This window comes from Staurois parvus, unplaced genomic scaffold (genome assembly GCF_062004578.1).
Source record: "Staurois parvus isolate SC_StPar_1 unplaced genomic scaffold, SC_StPar_1.0 ptg000321l, whole genome shotgun sequence".
NCBI classification, from domain to species: domain Eukaryota; kingdom Metazoa; phylum Chordata; class Amphibia; order Anura; family Ranidae; genus Staurois; species Staurois parvus.
In genome coordinates, this window is record NW_028318117.1 from 6,339,447 (window position 1) to 6,361,027 (window position 21,581).

At 38.9% G+C, this 21,581-nt stretch overlaps 1 protein-coding gene across 4 annotated transcripts in view; it reads left to right on the forward strand.

Annotated features, from left to right (window-relative positions):
- The window catches only part of RAP1GAP2 (RAP1 GTPase activating protein 2), a 918,850-nt gene that overhangs the window by 887,815 nt on the left and 9,454 nt on the right, over positions 1–21,581 (forward strand). For 3 of the 4 annotated variants that reach the window (XM_089683779.1, XM_089683780.1, XM_089683777.1), the window contains 5 exons: positions 1,076–1,188; positions 9,291–9,404; positions 10,276–10,393; positions 12,448–12,565; positions 17,990–18,072. In XM_089683779.1, coding sequence (XP_089539905.1) covers positions 1,076–1,188; positions 9,291–9,404; positions 10,276–10,393; positions 12,448–12,565; positions 17,990–18,072 — 546 coding nt within the window. The remainder of the gene's footprint in view (positions 1–1,075; positions 1,189–9,290; positions 9,405–10,275; positions 10,394–12,447; positions 12,566–17,989; positions 18,073–21,581) is intronic. The other variant, XM_089683781.1, reaches the window with a different exon arrangement.

Here is a 21,581-nt window from a genome sequence, read left to right on the forward strand (position 1 = left end):
TAGAAGAGGTTTTTTTTTCTTTATAAGTGGAGTCATTTGGCTCTAGAAAACAACACAATGATAATATACCTCCCAGAGACATCTATTGGAGGTTTAAAGTGACAGCCAAATTAGAATTATTCTTTTGCCCAGAACAAAAACAAAGCAATCCATGATTACAATGAGAGGAGCCCACAGTCGCTGCTAATGCTCCTGTTTTGTGTCTTATCTTTCCTTTAGCAGTGAAAGAGAAATTTTGCATATTAGAACTGCCCAACCATATTATCATTAGCTTAAAGCAGAACTCTAGTCAAAGTAAAAATGAAGGCCCCTTAAAAGGAAACTTAAAAAGGCTCTTTTTCTGCAATACATATCTTTAATCCTGAGCCTGTTCCCCACAATATACTGTATCTGTTCTGCCCAGGGGCAGACTGACCATTTGGAAACTCGGGCACTGCCGAGAGCCTGGGGTCAGTAGGGGGACCCATGAGATGCCCCTGGTACCTTTTTCATAGGCTTTTTTGAGTTTGGGCAAGGACACAGGGGCCCCATGATCCTCTATTGCCCAGGGGCCCCATGAGTTGTCAGTCCGCCCCTGGTTCTGCCACTAGATTTTTTTCAGTCCATCATGCTGAATGATGGCTAGTATTCTTCCTTTGAATCCAGGCTATCATGAACCCACCCACTGCCTGTGATCAGGCAAGGAAAGGAGAAGCAGCAGACTGATGAGCTCATCTCTCTGTCATACTGCTCTCTCCTCCTATTAGCATGTGATGGACATGAGAACTCTAGCACATGAGCTGTGATTTTAATGCAGGTTAGCAAATGACAGCAAATATCTGTTTTTATAATGAATGTGATAACATTTTTATTTTTATGTTACCATTTACAAAAGATAAATTAGTACGTGTTATGAACAAACACTTTTCATTGCCATAAATAATTGAAATGTTATGGAGTTTCATTTTAAAGGGTAAATAGTTAGCAAACTATTTTCTTTTGTTGCCATGTACAGCACATTTTTATTATAAAATGTCTTAAAATGTGTATTGCCTTCAGCTAATATGCCTTGTTTTATTGCAAATGTGTTTTACAGCCCCCCGCCGTTGTGACTAAGACACAGTCCAAAAGCCCCATAAAACGAAGATCAGGTCTTTTTCCTCGATTGCACACAGGGCCTGAAACCCAAATGGAGAGCCGGACTCGCAGGTAAGAAAATTTTATTTCTCTGAATTTACTACATATGCATTCCGTCATTAACCAATTCAATACCGGGCAATTTTACACCTTCCTGCCCAGGCCAGTTTTCAGGTTTCAGCGCTCTCACACTTGGAATGACAATTGCACGGTCATACAACATTGTACCCAAACTAAAATTTTAGCATTTTCTTCACACAACTAGAGCTTTCTTTTGGTGGTATTTAATCACCGCTGGGGTTTTTATTTTTTGCTAAATTAACAAAAAAAGACCAAAAATGTTGAAAAAAAACACATTTTTCTTTGTTTCTGTTATAAAAGTTTGCAAATAAATAATTGTTCTTCATAAATTTAGGCCAGGATGTATTCTACTACAGGTCTTTGGTGAAAATAACCCAAATTAGGATGTATTTTTTAGTTTGTAGGAAAGTTATAGAGTTCACAAACTATGGTATAGATCTGAAAATTGATCAATCCTGAAGTACTGACGGCCAATCTAATTTCTTGAGGTCCAAGAATGTCAGAACAGTACAGATATCCCCAAATGACCCCTTTTTGCAGAGTAGACAGTCCAATGTACTTCATAAGTGGCATAGCGAGTTTTTTGAAGTTGTATTTTTTTTGTCATAATTTTTTGGAAAATTAAAAAATGCAAAAAATTATTTTCACTATTTTTTTTTTTACATACTGTCACCAGTGCAGTACAGCGTCTTCATATAACTGGCATGGTGATGATCAGGGACACTGACTGGTGACAGTATGAAAAAAAAAAAAAACAATTTCTATTTTTTTTCATTTTTTTATTATTTTTAATTTTTTATTACATTTTTTTTATTTTTTTTAAGATTTTTTTTTCATATTTCACTATGTCCAAAGTAGTACAATGCTACCATAGTAACATTGTACTACTTTGGGGAAGTGATCAGTATTTTTTTATTTTTTTTTTACACAATTTGCTTATAGCAAAGAATTACTTTGCTATAAGCAAGCATTTACCTGAATGACATCGATTCATTCAGGTTTTTTTTTTTTTTTCTTTTTTGTGCTTAGCTGTGATTTGGCCACAGCTAATCACATGACATGTGCATGTGATTAGCTGTGACCATTCAAAGCTAGATACTAGTATACAATGCATGGCATGAATGAAGCCATCCATTGTATACAACTGTCATGTGACCTGCTGTGATTGGTCACAGCAGGTCACATGGTACCGGCAATGGGGCCGATACTCAGATTTGTCATCGGCCGTGTCCGAGGTACACGGCCGGTGACAGATCGCGTACTGTGCGGCTCTGAAAGCGCGAAAAGTGCGCATGTGTGGGAGGACGCCATATGGCGTCCACCCGGAACGCTGATGACATTTGCCGGCCGCCATTCTGCCATAGGGCGGGCTGCAAATGGTTAAGTTCACCAAGCTAAAAACACTGAATACACTTAGGCTGGCCATACATTATACAATTTTCTTGAGATTTTTGGTTTAGATTTACCAAAAACCATATAATAGGAGGTCAAACCTAACAACAATTTCAATTCTATCCAACTAGGCAGATTCTTGCACTACATAGTTGAAGGTAAATCTAAAAAGAATTGGGCAGAAATTGGACAGAACATTGTAGAGTGTATGGCCAGCCTTAGGGGGAGATTTACAAAAAACTGCAGCACTCAGAATCTGGCGCAGCTGTGCATGATAGCCAATCAACGTCTAACTTCAGCTTGTTCATTTAGGCTTTGACAATTACCACTGGTTCACATTAGTATGGGCTGTGTACCCCTCGTTTACACAGGCATGGCAGCCCATTCATTTGAAAGGGCTGCTGTGCCCGCATTTCACGCAGTGAGAAGGTACATGCACCTTTTCCAAATGCATCTGCAAGGAAACCACATGGTCTTTTTGACCATGCGATTTCTGTGGGTTTCCTGCACCCTCGATCGAGCTGCGGGGTGAGTTGTGCCATCCCCCCCACCCCCGTGTGTCTCGCAAGAAAAATGTGATGCGGCTTTGGGTGGTTGTGTAAATTGCATCAAGCGTGTGTGCTAGAGTGAATCTAGCTTAAAACTGAAAGCAGATTGGTTTCTATGCAGAGCTGCACCAGATTTTGCACTCTCCTGTTTTAGTAAATCTCCCCTCAGCCCCTCAGAATCTATTGAAGCCAAAGGCAGTTGGGACAATTGAATTTTCATACGGAGGTTAGTAATAGAAGCCTGCATTTTTTAAAGGAAAACTATGCTCAAAGAAACCTAACCAGTAGGTATTACAGCATACACCTGGTCATCTCTTAATATTTATTACCTCACACCTAATTTACTCCCAGTAATTATTACAATTATTACATACACTTTCTAGAAATAGTTATTACATTAAACACCTTATCATTTCCCAGAAGTTATTATAACAAACATCTAACCATTTTCCTGTCGTTATTAAACCACACATCTGGGACCATGCACACTGGGCGTTTGTCCTGCTCCTCCAAACGCCTTTGCTCCTGGCAGAAAATAAGCAGCTTAAAAATGTGTCTAAAGTTGCACTTTGCAAATGCATTTAGGTGCGTTTAGATGTGTTTAGGGCGCATCCATTCCCTTGGCCAGGATGTTCATTTATTCACACACCTTACTCTTTAGTAGTAGCTATCATGGTACACAGCTGGCTATCTCCTGGTAGCTATTGTTGAAAGCACTCCTCATGTGGCTACTATGGACAAAGCTTGCTGGAGTTCTCCTTTTAAGTTAGATCTTTATTCTTATTTTACATGGCAAAGCTAAAACCCAAATTCATTCTGTATCATTGTGTGGAAATGTGATTCTTAGTGTAGGCTCAATGCTGCTCTTTTCTTTGACATTTCCAAATGTTAGCTTCTATATTGTAAAAAGGGAACTTTTGTAGAGTGTAAGAGGTTCTTGTTCTCTTGTCTTTACCTGTCATCGCTGCATGGCTGGTAAGAACATCTCCCCTTACTGAGTCACGGTACCTGCCTGACAGTTTGCTCATGAAATATAATAATCCTTTAGGCCCTGTTCATTGTATTGTTTTGTGGTATTGTGCTCTAACAATTCATTGTGTAAATAGGGCCTTAAAATGAATCTCTTTATAGGCATTTAGGCAACAGATGATATACTGTATAATGTTTACTCAACAACAGGTATAAGTTGTTTAATTTTTGTCTATGATAAAAGGAATCGGCAATGCAGCATTAATGTATGAGAAGCTAGATTGTAAGCTCGAAAGAGCAGGGCCCTCGATCCCCTCATGTTTTGCATTGTATTGGTATTGTTCTGTCACATGTTCTGTCCCCCTTTGTAATGTACAGCGCTGAGTGAACTATTGGCGCTTTATAAATACTGTATAATAATAAATGTATAATAATAAGCAGCCATTCGCTGATGTTGGGACAGTGAAACTGAATGTATTCAGCTTCACTATGATTCTCATCACTTTTCATCTCATCATACACATCACACAGCACCTGCAAGCCAAGATTTAGAGAAACTACTATTCCAAGGCCTTTACCCTAAGTGTTTTGCTTCCTCACAGGTTCCCTTTGCAAGTAAAATATATGTTTATGTGCTTTGACCTATTTGGGTGCACTGCTAAACCCAGGACCCTGCATTCACTCTGTCTGGTCTCCCACAGTACACAGAACATGGAAATGCAATTATTTTAGTAAATATAAACTGCTAAATACATTTTCTCATCAGCAGTTAGAGCAGTCTTGTGACTTCTATCAGTGTCCAGCCGAACACAGGTTAAAGCTTGTAGGAGGAGTTTTCATTCTGCTCTAGGAAGATTCAGTGCTGATTGGCTCTGTGCTGATCACATCCACCCTCCCAAGAAAAAAAAAAGACCTCACTAGCAATACACACCAAACTGAGCTTGTGCAGAGTGTCTCCACATGATAGGTCTTATCAGGAGATAAGAAGGGGACACTGGAAGAAAGGGAGGATCAGAGAAGTCAGGATCAAACAGCGTTTTTACACAATGCGGAGGATTAACCCCTTAGGTTCCATAGTGAGTATAACAAGCGTGGTTTACTGCATATATAGGCTGATTTTGCTGTTGTGGGTTTAGTAACACTTTAAGTAATAACTTTGAGGGCTACATAAAATATTTATAATTCAATCACCTAAGAAACCTAAACCTTGAAAAACTTAAAAACTGAATAATTTTATGCTTAGTTTGTATTCAGACCTCATGCACACATGTATTAAAATATTACTATGTACATCTTTCTGCTAAGAGCTGGCAGAAAGAATCCAACTAAAAAATTGCTCATTTTTGTGCATAATTATATGCAATTTTGCACATATGGCATCTGGAAGGTAATGCAGGTAAACACATTCTATTGGCTAGAACGGGTGTCGGCAACCCGCGGCTCCAGAGCCGCATGCGGCTCTTTTTCATCTTTGCTGCGGCTCCGGAGCACACTGCCCACCAGGTGACAGGCAATAGGGTTTCAGTGGTCGGCAAGCCGCGGATCGCAAGCCACATGCGGCTCTTCTGTGTGCCGGGCGCCCGCTCCCCTCCCTCCTCTCGGGCGGCCGCCTCAAAAGTCAGGACTCTTTTAATCCGGCCCGCGGAGCATGGAACATTAGCTGTCAGGATGTAGGCGGGGCAGCCAGGATGTAGGCGGGGCAGCGTGACGAACTCCTCTCACAGTTTGCCCTGAAGACCGGAACACAGCGCGGGAACACAGCGAGAGGAACGCGCGGAGCAAAGGTAAGTGAATTGAGACAATATGGGGAATTAATTACTATAGGGGGCATGAATTACTATGGGGGATGAATTATTATATGGAGGATTAATTACTATGGGGGATGAATTACTATGGAGGATGAATTACTATATGGGGGATGAATTACTATGGGGGATGAATTACTATGGAGGATGAATTACTATATGGGGGATGAATTACTATGGAGGATGAATTACTATATGGAGGATGAATTACTATGGAGGATGAATTACTATGGGGGATGAATTACTATGGGGGATGAATTGCTATATGGGGGATGAATTACTATGGGGGATGAATTACTATGGAGGATGAATTACTATAGGGGGGATGAATTACTATAGAGGGGATGAATTAATATAGGGGGGATGAATTACTATATGGGGGATGAATTACTATGGGGGATGAATTACTATATGGGGGATGAAGCTAACTGCACGATCCTGTATATAGCATTTAGGTAAGAAACAATATATGCAGTGTCGGATTTGTTTTAAATGTTGCAATGGTTTTGCGGCTCCCAGTCTTTTTTTTCCCTTCGGAAACGGGTCCAAGTGGCTCTTTATGTCTTAAAAGTTGCAGACCCCTGGGCTAGAATAATCATTAATACTAGCCACTAGAATGTATTTACCTGCATTTATGTACTTCTATGCACGTTTATATGTCAAAAAAGCACAAATACACTTCCCCAGGAACAACATAATGCTTTTGCTGTGTCTTTGATTTCTTCTGGATCAAGTGTGCAAGTTCTGATCTCATTATCTCATAACTGAGTATGTTTTAAAGCTGAACTCTACTCACCTTGGCTCCAGAGATGCAACATCCTTGAGGTCCCGTCAGCCACTGACATCTTTCATTGGCTGGACCGAATTGATGTCATTCCATGCATGCGCAGGAGTTCAGTTGGCTTCAGCATTGTCAAATTTCTACAGTGAGCTGCGCTTGCAAAGTTCACAGTACAGGGCGAACAGGCAGCTAGATTACTTTAATGCAGAAGGGACAAAGCATGTCTCTTCTGCATTAAAAATCAAGCCTGTTCACCCTTTTTTAACTTTTTCGTAAAGTTCTACTTTAATCAGAAACTCAACATACTACAGAAAGAAAAGGTAAAAAGATACAATTTACATGTTATTATGGCATACAAAAATGCATCTGCAATGGGGAATAAATAACTAATTAATGGAAAGAGGAAGAAGCCGATTTGTAATCACTCCACAGGTGCTCTTAGTTTGCTCTCATAGTAAAGCAGTTGATTAATCAAAACTACTTATTTAAGTGCATATTCTACTTTTTTTTGGCTTAGTTTAGGATGGAGGAGGGGGAGAGGTAGCACTTCTGTCAAGTTTTAAATTCTATAGGGACCTTTATTAAGCAAAATAGCAACAACATAGATGCAAATCAGGCTGCTTGTCAGATATCAGCATGGTCTATTCTACAATCTGCAACCACTGCACTTGTAATCACTGTGCTTGTAATCCTGGGCAGCAAATTGAAACAGAAACAGATTTGCACACACAATGCAGAAGTGGTCAGAGTCAGGTTTTATTCTTACGCAGTGCTACTTTAGACCAACAAGGGGAAGAATTTGTAGACCAAGCTGCATACTTATAATAAAACTGTCTCATAATCTGTTTTTCTGGTGTCTACATGGCATCATATTGTAGTTGGTGCACCATCCCATCTAATCCACAGGATGAGTTATAGCTCTATAAAAGTATGGCAAGATAGTCTACTCACCATTTAATACATGTTTTTCTTATCATACATTCCCTCCTGTGTAGCCAGTTACTACACATATGTATGCTGCCGTGTAGGTATGAATACTCCCCTTCATTTCCTGTTGCCTATCCATATCAGCATTTTTTGCCTACCTTTGCACACTTTTTAATCAGAGTATAGCATCAAGTCAATTAAACTCCTGGGATATTGAGCTGCTCAGTTAGGTAGCAGAGGAGGTTGTTAATCAGTTTCAGCTGCTTTGGTGTTAATTAAATTAACAACAGGTGCACTAGATGGGCAACAATGAGATGACCCCCAAAACAGGAATGGTTTTACAGGTGACATTTGTTTTCCCTACTCATCTTTTCTGACTGATTTTCACTAGTTTTGCATTTGGCTAGGGTCAGTGTCACTACTGGTAGCATGATGCGATACCTGGACCCTACAGAGGTTGCACAGGCAGTCCAACTCCTCCAGGATGACACATCAATACATGCTATTGCCAGAAGGTTTGTTGTGTCTTCCAGCACAGTCTCAAGAGCATGGAGGAGATTCCAGGAGACAGAATTTATAATTATCCCTCTATATGTGTATTCACTGGGAAAAAATAGTTAACATCATGCCTTTGTGTCTTGAAGACTATTACATGTGATGTTTTCAAAGTGACCTGACTGCAATAATTCAGCCAGGATCTGACTAATTATGGCTAAATTAGAAGGGAATTGTGAACTCTTTCAAGCATTACTGCCTATTATGCCATTAAAACATTTAGTGATTTTACAATTTTTTTGGAAAAGCATCTCATAAATAGCCCTTATCATTAAGTGTTGACTATATCTCAGCCACAATTCTACAATGACCGACTAAATATGATGATCACAGTGGATTTGAACATGGACAGATATCTCACCATCATTCTTGCTAATAACTCTCTATGGTCACCCTTATAGATTTGATCCCCACTTCAGTTGATCCTGAATAAGGCAGCCAGACTCATTCACCTTACCAACCGCTCCGTTTCCGCCACCCCCCTCTGCTAATCCCTCCACTGGCTTCCGATTGCACAACGGATCAAATTCAAAATCCTAACACTGATGTACAAAGCTGTCCACCATACTGCCCCAAATTACATCACCGACCTAATATCCAAGTACCACCCAACACACACACTCCGCTCCTCTCAAGACCTCCTTCTCTCTAGTTCCCTGGTCTCCTCCTCAAATGCCCACCACCAGGATTTCTTCAGGGTGTCACCCATCCTCTGGAACTCCCTACCCCAACCCATCAGACTATCACCTACTCTCCTCTCCTTTAGGCGCACCCTGAACATCCACCTGTTCAGGGAAGCCTACCCCACCCCCTGCTAATTGCCGACCTCCTCCACTCTTCCTACCACTCCATCCCCCACAGTTATCTTCTCCTGTACCACTATCCCCTCCCTCCTAGATTGTAAGCTCCAAGGAGCAGGGCCCTCGAACCCCTCGTGTATCACATTGTATTGTTATTGTACTGTCGCATGTTCTGTCTCCCTTTGTAATGTACAGCGCTGAGCGAACTGTTGGCGCTTTATAAATACTGTATAATAATAATAATAATTTGATATCTTTCTCAACCAGTCTATGTGTTAACCTTAATTACATTAACGTTTTGTTTTATTGTTTAAAGTGATAGCATGTCCACTACTCCGAAAACCCCAGACTGTGCACATTCATCGCAGGATGTAAAATCTGAAACCTCATCGAATCCCAGTTCTCCAGAGATATGTCCCAACAAAGAGAGGTAAAGGATCATGTTTTAAACATCATATTGTGGCAAAAGAACATTAATTTAGTAAAATGCTTGCATTTTCATCATTGCTCTTATGTTATTCTGACAGCAAGGACTCTTCTCAGTTTCTTGTCCCTGTGTTTTACTATCGTATATGTTACAGATAAATATCTATTAATATATGTGTAATGTTTTAATAGATATGAAAACAAATTTTAATAATACTGTACATAATCGCCACCTAAGTATGCAGAAAGATTAAAGTGAAAAGCAAGGCTATTTTTCTTCCTTGTAGTGTTCCTCAACTTTTATATGCATGCTCAGCAAGTAGAATTCTTGATTTATCAAGTACTATTTCATAATCCAGGTTTGGGTAGCAGGTCCTGTTGGCTGTAATTGTGTTACTATAATAAAAAGGTGGTGATTCTGCCACATACGGAGCCACGAGTAGTTCTATGCCTCCTTTCCTACCCATATAGGGTTAGCTAATGCCTAATAATGAGTGTTTTCTAGAGCAAATCTTCTCCATGTGCTATTTAATTACATCACAGATTGCCAACATAAACCTTTACACCAATTTCTACTCCTCATCTGCAACTCTTGATATAAGATTCAGACCAAGAGTTTAGGAATTCACTGGAGTTCTGGATGACTCAACATGTATTTTCCTGTATTAGAAATGTTCATGTATTTCAGACATGGATGTTCTGGATGTTTTTCTTTTTTTGTTCATGCATATACTTCAAATACAGAGCTGGAAATTTACTTCTTAATAACCATGATCTTCTACTGTTAAAATCTTCCTTGTGGTACCAACTTTCTCAAGATATAATCATGTCTAATCTCTCTTTAAACCATTGTTGTTTTTTTGTTCAATTTTAAGACCCTACATAAAACTGAAAGAGAATGGCCGATCCAATATTTCTCGTTCCTCGTCCAGTACAAGCAGTTTCAGCAGTACAGCTGGAGAGAGTGAGGCCATGGAGGAGTATGAGAGTGTGGTGCGTATTACACAGCCCCAGCAGTTAAACTAAAGGCTAACTTGTTTGTGTGTTCAGCAAATAGACATTTAATCATAATCATAATAGCAAGAACATTTTTTACCCTCAAATTTATTTGGCTGTTCATTGGCCTATGTAGCAGTACCTGCAGGAAAAACATTTTTTTTCTCACATCTCATGCCTGAATAATGGCAGTTGCTGACATGAATACATAGAGATATTTCTTAGCTGACAAATGCACAGAAAATATATTTATAATGATTTATTTATTAACAGCACAAGTTGTGTGCAGTAATGGTAAGCTTCATCAGCTAATTAGAAACCACGTTTAAAAAATAGAACAGACTCATTGAATAAAAACTGGTTTCTGATCCAATGCATTCTTGTAATTCACATATGTAATAATGAATAGGAAGTTACCTGTGGAGTTGATTTATTTTATAGATTCACAGTTTCCCTGGTGATGAGGAATCCTTTGTTTTCTTCCCATTAAATCTCAGTATATATGTAGGATTTTTTTTTCATTGAATTGAGTAGGGAAGGGTAAAGTTATTTTCAGGTTTTTTACAGTCTGTGTCTTGTTGGGGAGATTTTCCTTCACTTTTTGTCCTTCACTTTTTGTCCCAGACACACAACAGAAACTGAGAGGAAATCTCTCCAAAGTTATGCCCACTTGTTTCCAGAATAGGTGTCCCATTGTAAGGCATACCGTCATCTTCTGTGTTCTGGTGAAAACACTAAAACATTGGACAATAACAATGGTCACCAGGACAAAAAGTGCATTGAATTTTCCCAGTGGAGACACATACATCAGTAAAAAATTGGCAGAGGGTCGACCCTTCCCTATTCTATTCAAAATGGTTTGCATTTAGATTGTAAGCTCGTAAGAGTAGGGCCCTCTTACCCCTCGTACATTGTTTGTTGTTGTTGTACTGTGCCATGTATTGTCCCCCCTATTGTACAGCGCTGAGCAAACCCTTTGGCGCTATATAAACTCGTAGTAATAATAATAATAATAATATAATTCAAGGCATCAAGTAAGCACAGTGATATTTCCAAAGCGACAATATTGTACAACTGTTATTCCCGGCTGGGAAATATGATCTTCTGTGTTGTTATGTAGCATAGTATGTTGTGTTGTTTTTATGTATCCACAATGTGTTGGAAACTCCCTTGGCACTGGAGAAGTTGGGACTGTCATAATTCAAATATTGATTTAATACAAGCTAATTGTTTCACAGAAAATCCAGTTGGATTAAACATGTGTTTATGCAAGAAGTGTTGGATTCTATTAATACATTGTATTATAGAACACAGAGCAAATGAGTGATGTGACAGAGTGCTCTATCTATGTCCTGAGGATACAAAAGTGACATACTCTTCAGTGTGCAATCTTGATCTAAAAGATAGAATGAGGAGCCATTGAATCCAAGAGTAGATCAACTCATTGTCAAGATATAAAACATACTGAAGCTTACAAGGGTTCTAGTTGGCAGCTGACAGACCTCACTGTCAAGATATAAACCATACTGAAATGTACAAGGGCTCTAGTTGTCAGCTGACAGTAACTAATAGTCCTCTAGGGTTTTTTTTAGGTGAAATCCAAGAGATACAGAAAAAACAAAAAAAAACAAATGTTGAGATTTTACTTCATAATAAAATCTCAAAAGTAAAAACCAGTGGGGTTCTAATTGGCCCCTTCACCCTTCATAAGGGCTTTTAAAAGTTTTTGTAATTAGTTTCTGGAACCTGTGCTTAACATATTAACATTTATCCTATTGAACTCATTCAAGCCTGAGACCATCCAGATTTTTGCCAGCAATTTTAAGCCCTGGTAAATGTATTGACCTCTCATTTTTAATATGAAATAAAATTTCCATAGTCTCTCAACAATTTGTCTGGCACTCCTCTTTTAGCATAAACCTATTAACAACCCATATGACTTACTTTCATTGTAATCATTTGTGCAGTCTGGTCCTATCCATAACTTGTCTATTTCTGAATCAGTTGAATGCAGCTTTATCTTAATATATTTTTACAAACATTTTCCACAGGGCAGCCAGCCATTGACCGCATCACCATACAAACAGGAAGTGTTTGTCTACAGTCCGTCGCCTAGCCATGAGAACCATACTTCCTCTACCCCCGTAATCATGAGCAGGAGCCCCACAGGTGCTTCTCTAACTAAACTTTACCAAAAAGTGACCTAAAGTAGTGGAAAATAAGTAGAGAAAAGTTTTAGATAAATTGTCTATTTGTACTTGACTGGAAATATCTTTGGAAAAAAAACATTTTGTCTTTTGCAATTTGTAGAATTCAGACATCCATTGTTAAAGCAGACCTATCATATAACCATTAAAGTGAACATGTCACTTTGACAGTAAGGCTTAGGAACAGATTCCTACATGTGCTGTGCAGAAATCTTTTCATTTACAGCCCTGGAATACATAGTCCTATGTAAGTTACAACTCTGACAACTGTAGCTTACATGGGACAGTACTTTGCTGTAGGCGGCAGAGGTGCAAAAGGAAGGTTAGTATATCCTTGCAAAGGGCCATGTTTGCCTCACAGGATGCTCAGGTGTTCTGTGTATCTGTACAGGCAGTCCCATTCATGTCTATTGGGACACAGCAGCTGCTCAGACAAAGACACACTGCTTGCAGTTTGACATCCATGTGGGTGCGGGCCCTGAATGTAAATATTGTAAGTTCGAGGACACGCACCCGCACCCACGTGGATGTCAAATTGAGAGCAGCCACTGTGTCCCAATAGACATGGACAGGACTGCCAGCATGCGCATGCACAGAACACCTGTGCTACCCGTGTGGGCAAACACAACCTTTCACATGTACACTTAAGTGTGAGTCTATGAACAAGGCCTAAATGCTGCTGGGTAAGTCTTAGTTAGACTGAACATATTGCTTTGGCCTTTGCCATGGGTAAAAAGCAGGTTCACTTCAAAGTATCATTCAGCCCTGCTTGAATTCTTTTCTCCTGAACTGCTGAACACCTCTTCAGTATGTTATGGAGATGATCACAGTGGGGAGGTATTCTGCTGTCCAGCAGAGGATAAATGAGTGGGGCTGATATCACAGTTTGGGATTTTAGTGCAACAAAGTCATATTTGTCAGTTCAAACATGAATGTAGATATGTACTGTATATATACTGTGTGTGTATATGTATGTATATATATATATGTATGTATATATATATATATATGTATGTGTATATATATATATATATATACACACACAGTGGGGAACATACTTATTTGATCCCCTGCAGATTTTGTAGTTTGCCCACTTACGAAAAAAGTAAGGGTCTATAATTTTTATCATAGGTTTATTTTAAATGATAACGGCAGAATATCAACCAAAATCCAGAAAATACACAATACAAATGTTATAAATTGAGTTGCAGTTCAGTGAGTAAAATAAGTATTTTATCTCCTACCAACTAACAATAATTCTGGCTCCCACAGACTGGCTATGTGCTCATATGGTACACAGATTAGTCCTGTCAATTTAAGAAGGTTCTCCTAAGGACAGCTCGATATGTGTATAAAAGACACCTGTCCACATAATCTCTTTCTTCCATTAAACCCTCAATACCAATGGGCAAAACCATGGAGCTGTCAAAAATCATCTGGGACAAGACTGTAAACCTGCACAAGGCTGGAATGGGATATAAGACCATCAGCAAGAAGCTTGGTGAGAAGGAGACAATTGTTGGAGTGATTATTTGCAAATGGAAGAAATACAAAATAACCATCAATTGCCTTCAGCCTGGAGCTCCGTGCAAGATTTCACCTCATGGGGTAAAGATGATCATGAGAAAAGTGTGGGATCAGCCCAGAACTACACGGGAGGAGCTTGTGGATGATCTCAAGCCAGTTGGGACCATAGTCATCAAACAAACCATTGCTAACACAATACACCGCCATGGATTGAAATCCTGTAGCGCCCGCAAGGTCCCCCTCACCAAGAAGGCACATGTACAGGTCCATCTGAAGTTTGCCAGTGAACATCTAAATGATTCAGAGAAGGATTGGGAGAAAGTGCTGTGGTCAGATGAGACCAAAATTGAGCTCTTTGGCATTAACTCGACTCGCCGTGTTTGGAGGAAGAAAAATGCTGACTAGGCTTTGAGGCTGTTTCTCTGCTAAAAGTACAGGCTGACTTTGCCGCATTGAAGGGCCAATGAACGGAGCCATGTATTGTAAAATCTTGGATGAGAGCCTTCTTTCTTCAGCCATAAAACTGAAGATGGGTCGTGCATGGATCTTGGAGCATGACAATCACCCAAAACATACCACCAAAGCAACAAAGGAGAGGCTCAAGAAGAAGCACATTAAGGTCATGTAGTGGCCTAGCCAGTCTCCAGACCTTAATCCTATAGCAAATTTATGGAGGGAGCTGAAACTTCAAGTTGTCAAGCAGCAGCCAAGAAACCTTAAGGATTTACAGAAGATCTGTAAAGAAGAGTGCAGCAAAATTCCAAAATCTGTGCAAACCTGGTAACTAACTACAAGAAACATCTTACCTCTGTGCTTGCCAAGAAGGGTGTCTCCACCAAGTACTAAGTGATGTTTTGTTTGGGGATGAAATACTTATTTTACTCACTGAACTGCAACTCAACTCATAACATTTGTATCGTGTTTTTTTCTGGATTTTTGGTTGATATTTTGTCTCCTCTATCATTTAAAATACACCTATGATAAAAATTATAAACCCTTCATTTCTTTATAAGTGGGCAAACTTACAAAATCTGTAGAGGATCAAATAATTATTTTCCTCACTCTATGTATATATATATATATATATATATATATATATATATATGTATATATATATATATACATATATATATATATGTATATATATACACACACACACACACACACACACACACTCATCGACCACTTTATTAGGTACACCTGTTCAATTGCTTGGTAGAACAAATTGCTAATCAGCCAATCACATGGCAACAAAAATGCATTTAGGCATCTAGACATGGTGAAGACAACTTGCTGAAGTTCAAACTGAGCATCAGAATTGGGAAGAAAGGGGATTTAAGTGACTTTAAATGTGGCATGATTGTTGGTGCCAGACGGGCTAGTCTGAGTATTTCAAAAACTGCTGATCTACTGGGATTTTCACACACAACCATCTCTAGGGAAATTGAGACTTACTTGACCAGACAAAATTTTTTCCAATCTTCTATTGTCCAATTTTGGTGAGCCTGTGTGAATTATAGCCTTTGTTTCCTGTTCTTAGCTGACAGGAGTGGCACCCAGTGTGGTCTTCTGCTGCTGTAGCCCATCTGCTTCAAGGTTCAACATGTTGTGCATCCAGACATAGTATTCTGCATACCTTGGTTGTAATGAGTGGCTATTTGAGCTACTGTTGCCTTTTTATCATCTTGAACCAGTCTGCCCATTCTCCTCTGACATCAACAAGGCATTTTCATCCACACAACTGACACTCACTGGATATGTTCTCCATTTCAGACCATTCTCTGTAAACCCTAGAGATGGTTGTGCGTGAAAATCCCAGTAGCAGTTTTTTAAATACTCAGACCAGCCAGTCTGGCACCAATAACCATGCCACGTTTAAAGTAACTTAAATCCCCTTTCTTCCTTATTCTGATGCTCGGTTTGAACTGATTGGCTGATTAGCAATTTGTGTTACTAAGCAATTGAACCTAATAAAGTGGCCGATGAGTGTATGTGTGTATATATATATATATATATATATATATACATACTTTTTGTCTGTTACCATAGTTGTGTTATTAGAAGATTAGACTGGGTTGGGTGTTTCAGGCTCACTTTTTATTCTGCGCTTCCGAATATCGCTTCATATGCACCATATCAAAAAATTCCATGTGTTGCAATATAAAGGCTAGAGTTAAATGAGAGGTGAAGTTGGTACAGTGGGGGGAACTTAATATCTTAATTCCTTTGGCATTAGTAAAAGTTAAATCCTTAAAAGGCCTTAAAAGGTCTATCCTTACCACCTCCAAACTGCAAGTGCACTGTAACAGGTGGTTACAAATATATAAACATATAAACAGAAAAAGTCAGAGGCCTATTATTAAGAAGGAGTTAACTAAAAAGGACAGAAGTAAAAGAAAAAAAAGCAACTGATGTTCTTAGTGAAAAATCACGTTTCTTGTTTTATTTATGGAAAAATAAAGAATCTGATTGGTTACTTTGGACAATAGCTCCACTTTGTTCCCTTTTTTCTCTTTGTTATAAATAGCCTTAAGTAGTGTCTCACCAGTAGTGAATTCTGAAGGTAATGCTTGGGCTCTTTATTAAAATAAAAATAGAACTTTCACTTTAAGTCAACTAACTACATTCCAGGTGCATGTAATCAAAAGGTGCTCAATGTCTTACCGTTCAATTTCTTTCTAATGCAGCTACAGTTGCATAGAAAGGCCTGCCCCCTGTCAACAGCTGCATAATAGGACTGTTACTCTCTGTGGATAAGTAGTAGTCTCTCTTCCACACCCCCTACCAAGTCAGATCTATAGCTCATGTTTTCCGCTGATTAAAGGACTCAGGCATTGACTCAGTAGGGGGGCATGTCGGACATCTGCAGATTGACCACTGCTTTCTCTACACCATACAGGCAGGCTTTCTTACTCAGGCTGTGGTTGCTTTACAGTAAACTGTAAGACTTTACACATCTTTTGTTTTGAGGCACCTGCAATGTATTTTGCTAATTTAATGTTGGGATTTAAAATGATCCTGTTACCACAGGGTTGATTTTACACAATGGATCACCTGTAAAAGAAACAGGAATATACTTACTTTTCTGGTGACCAATGTATCGAAAAGCCACCTCATCTCCTCACCCTAGCTGCTGCAGATATTCAAATGTTAGAAGGAAGTGTTCCACTCATTAAAGTACTTGAGCCACAGTGGCCAGGGGGAAGCAACTATTCAACTCACCCAGTTGGGGAGCAGAGAAGTGGTGGCTTTGCAATATATGGGCCTCTAGAAAGGTAAATATAGTTACACTTATTACAGGCGACCTCTTATGTGAAATTTTCCCTAGGGTGACAGGGTCACTTTCAGCAGTCTGACAATTTTTGCTGTAATGCTTCTGTTCCATGCTGACCCTGACCAAGACCCAAATTACAATGGTAGAAATCATGAAATAAAGTTAATACATGACAAATATAACTACATCATAGTATGTCCTAGTGGTATAGTCATTATGCTAAACACTCCCTTCCATAATGTAGAAAATGTTTAAAGTGGAACTCTGTGCCCAGAACTGTTCTTTAGTTTGGGGTTAACTGTGTTCGACCACATTGTGGAATTTTTCCTCCTCCCCCCATCATACCATGACATGGCTCTGCTGTGAAATTCATGGTTCCTCCAGCATTATTTTGTTTCTAGTCCAGCTCTATTCCTTAGTCAGAAACCTGGTTTCCATGGTCTTGTGGTAAATTGAAGGAGCTGAAAGGGGGTAAAACCTTGATTCAATTAACCCAGAACTAAAAAAAAATCCATAAATGCACTAACAAGTTTCCACTCTAAATTAGCATAGAAGTGCACATCTGATGGTTTTTCCTTCTCACAGATATAAAGAGTAGAAATTCCCCAAGATCCAACCTCAAATTTCGTTTTGATAAACTCAGCCAGTCAAGTTCCGGCTCCAGTACAGTAAGTAGATGTGTCACGCAATCCAGCTCTAGATGGCATGAGCTAGCTGTTCTAGTGTGTGGCTTGGCCGAGGTTGTGCATTTTTTCAGCTTGGAAAGTCAGCTTGGTGTGACTCAATCATCCATCATACCTATAAGGTGCCTAGAAAGTTGTGTTTTAATTCCAGAAAGGTTTTTGTCACAGACATATTGATGTCTTTTACAACAGTGATGGGCACTTACTGTCAGTATGTGATGTCTTAAAAATGTAAATGGGTTAAGATAATAAGTTTTGTTTTGCAGACTTAGTCTTGCTTTGGAACGCTCTGTGATATATCAATACCTGTGCATTTCATGAGTGCTTTTAAGCACTTTTTTAATGCACTTTCATAAAAATGTACTTTTTATAGAGTTCAATGATAATGCACCTAAAACGCAGATGTGAATCCGGCCTTTTCCTGTATTACTAAATATTAGTATTACTAAAATATTGCTTGATTTGCCCCCAACTTTATAAAAACAGTTAAATACTACACCACCTGACCATTAGTTTTTACAGGAAAAGTGTTTGTATTTTCAGGATCAAATGTTTTCAGAGGAAAGAAAATACTATACATATTATTGGTAGTGCAACATATGAAATTCTTACTAGACAGAAATAGCCCCAGGGCTTATTAGAAACTGCTATGTCAAACGTAGGGGTTGATTTACTAAAGGTGAATAGACTGTGCACTTTGCAAGTGCAGTTGCTCCAGAGAGGAGTAAATTTTGCTTGCACATGATTGGATGGTGGAGCTTCCCCCTCATTTACTAAGCTCTGGAGTGCACAGTCTATTTGCCTTTAGTAAATCAACTCCATAGAGAACAAAGGAAATGTATTCACAAAATAGTTATTGAAATTGCTCTTTAAGGCATATTATGCTTCATGCTTTGCTACTTGAACTGTGTAAAGAAGCCCATTTTTCTTAAAAGTTTGAATTTCATAATCGTTTTCAGGCTGGCTTCCCAGTTATGTGTTACAGTAATGCATTCATCAACACATCACATGATGTTATCCTCTTCCATCACTTGCAGGCCAGCCTGTATCTTCCTTGATTCCCTGCAATTAACCAGATGCCAAGGCTCTGAAGTCTGTCCTTTCTCCATTGCAATCCAGCATCCAAATACAGGCAACACACCGAAGACGTTTAACTCCAGCCAAAGCTTTATTGCAAGCACACTGCTCACTTCTACCAAAAGCCATATCCCCAACATGTTTCACCCACAGCAGAGCAGATGATTAAGCTGCTGAGGGCATGGTTCTGGGGGGGAGTGACCGATGTGCTGTTATTTCAATAAACTTTGGCTGGAGTCAAACGTCTTTGGTGTGTGGCCCAGTATTTGGATGGTACATGGTGCCATTTATTTTAAATAGAACCCCAAGTACTAAAGTATGACTACCTGTGTTGCAGTGCACCTCAGAGCAAAGTCCTTCATGGTGAGTTGGCAGTACATTCAAATGAACGGACTGCCTTAAAGTGCTTGTAAACCCTTACATATACCCAGTGAAGTGACTGGCTAAGATGATACACAGAGATGAAACAAATCCTCCTATATATGTTGTACTTGTTTATCTGCAGTTTTCTCATTTCTACATCCCTTCAAAAGGGCTGAATTTAGATAAATTCCTTTTAAGTTTGTCAGTAACACAGAGGAGGGGGCGGGGAGCTGCAGTTAGAGCTCTTGTAAACTGCATGAGTGCTGATTGGAGGAAAGGGATGCACCCCCCTCCACACACTGCACAGGAAGAAAGGAACATGTAGAGCTGTGTTGTGAGTAGATAAGCTGTGTGCTGAGCTCTCTTCCCCTTCACAATTTTATCTTTGGTGTCAGAAAACCATCTCAGAAGTGAAACATGCTGATAACAAAAGAAGGAAGCACCAGGGAGAAATGACACTCAGAGCTTTGGAGAAAGACAATAAAACACTGCAGAAATATGTGCTTTGTTCAGATGTCATGACTGAGGTTTACAACCACTTTAACGCAAAGCGCAATTTAACATACCCCATGAGACTGTAAAGTGTGAGTGGGGACTCATGAATGTAAGTGCCAAGTGTCATGAATGTAAGTGCAAAGTGTTCCAATCCATTTTGTTCAATATTAGATCATGGTGAACCATGACACTTACAGTATCTAAAGCCAAAATATTAATTTTTAAAAACTAATTTTAGATTTATGTTAAAACCCATGTCAAGTATTCTTGGCATCAGTGCTTTATTGGGGAAAAAAGACTTCACTTCCTGCCCCATAGACAAAGCAAAAGTGAGAGGAAATTTCTCCAAAATAGGAAAAACCCATGCTTAGACATTTGCCACCTGAGCACGTTTACCCATTGGAAGATTTCCTCTTTATTCCCCTTCTGATTACACCTTTCAAATCCATATGATTTGTAATGTGCCATCAGACAGTCATCACTGGTCACATAGAGAAGATAAATTTCACCACTGGGAAAACAGAAAACATTAAAAACTTGACAGAAGTTCTAACCTTGAGTTTTTGCTGGTGTGTGTGCCCACTCCTCTGTGCCAAAGCTGCTCAATTCCCATCATGCACTGGAACATTCAATGTTTTGGTATTTGTAGCTGTAATGTCAGTTACAAGTAGATAAGGGGCACAGACAGAAAATTTCAGGGGTGTACTTGGCAATAAATAAGCTGGTTCCTATTCCAAAGAAAGTAGAAGAAAGTGTTAATAACTCATGTTAGTCATTTTAAAGCTTCTACTTTAAACTTAATATCCTGTTTATCAGTTATTTATTTTTCTGATTATTATTTTGAAGAGTTTGCAGTATTTTATTTTATCGGTCAAAGCTTATTCACCCTTTAACTAAAAGTTATGATTGTTGATCCAATACTAACTTTGCACATCACTCATTATATGGTCCCATATTGCCTCTGCATGAAAATGGCAATATGAAATGCAAATAATCCAGTGCCTGAGAGCTTTGCAATACATAAAGGGCTTAGCAGTCATGGCTTATAACCTGTGGTCATTATGAGTATCGACATGAATTTCTTTATTTATACATTGCATTACATTCGTACTACAGTGCAAACACAAGGTGGTAACTCTCAGTTTTCCAAGCCACCTTTTCTATACTTGCTACAAAGTGTCTTAAGATAAGGTACTGTGTATATTATTATTTATTATAAATATTATATTTTTTAACTAAACTCCACATTTTTCATTTTGTAATGACCACAAGTATACCTTTGTATTAATAATGACATCTATTATGTTTCCCGACATTTGAAAATCTATAAAGGGTTAAATTAAACTTTTACTTTTAATTATTACTGTGCCAAAAATGGGTGTATGGGCTAGTAAGGTAAGACTTTTGTTTCTACGCATTTACACAGAATATAGGGATTAATTATTGCATTGTATTGTCACAGGGAATTTATAGTGGTCATAACTGATCATTTAGATATACATGTAAATTATTATTATCAGTTAGCAATGTGTGTTAACTATTGCAATGTATAGTTTGTA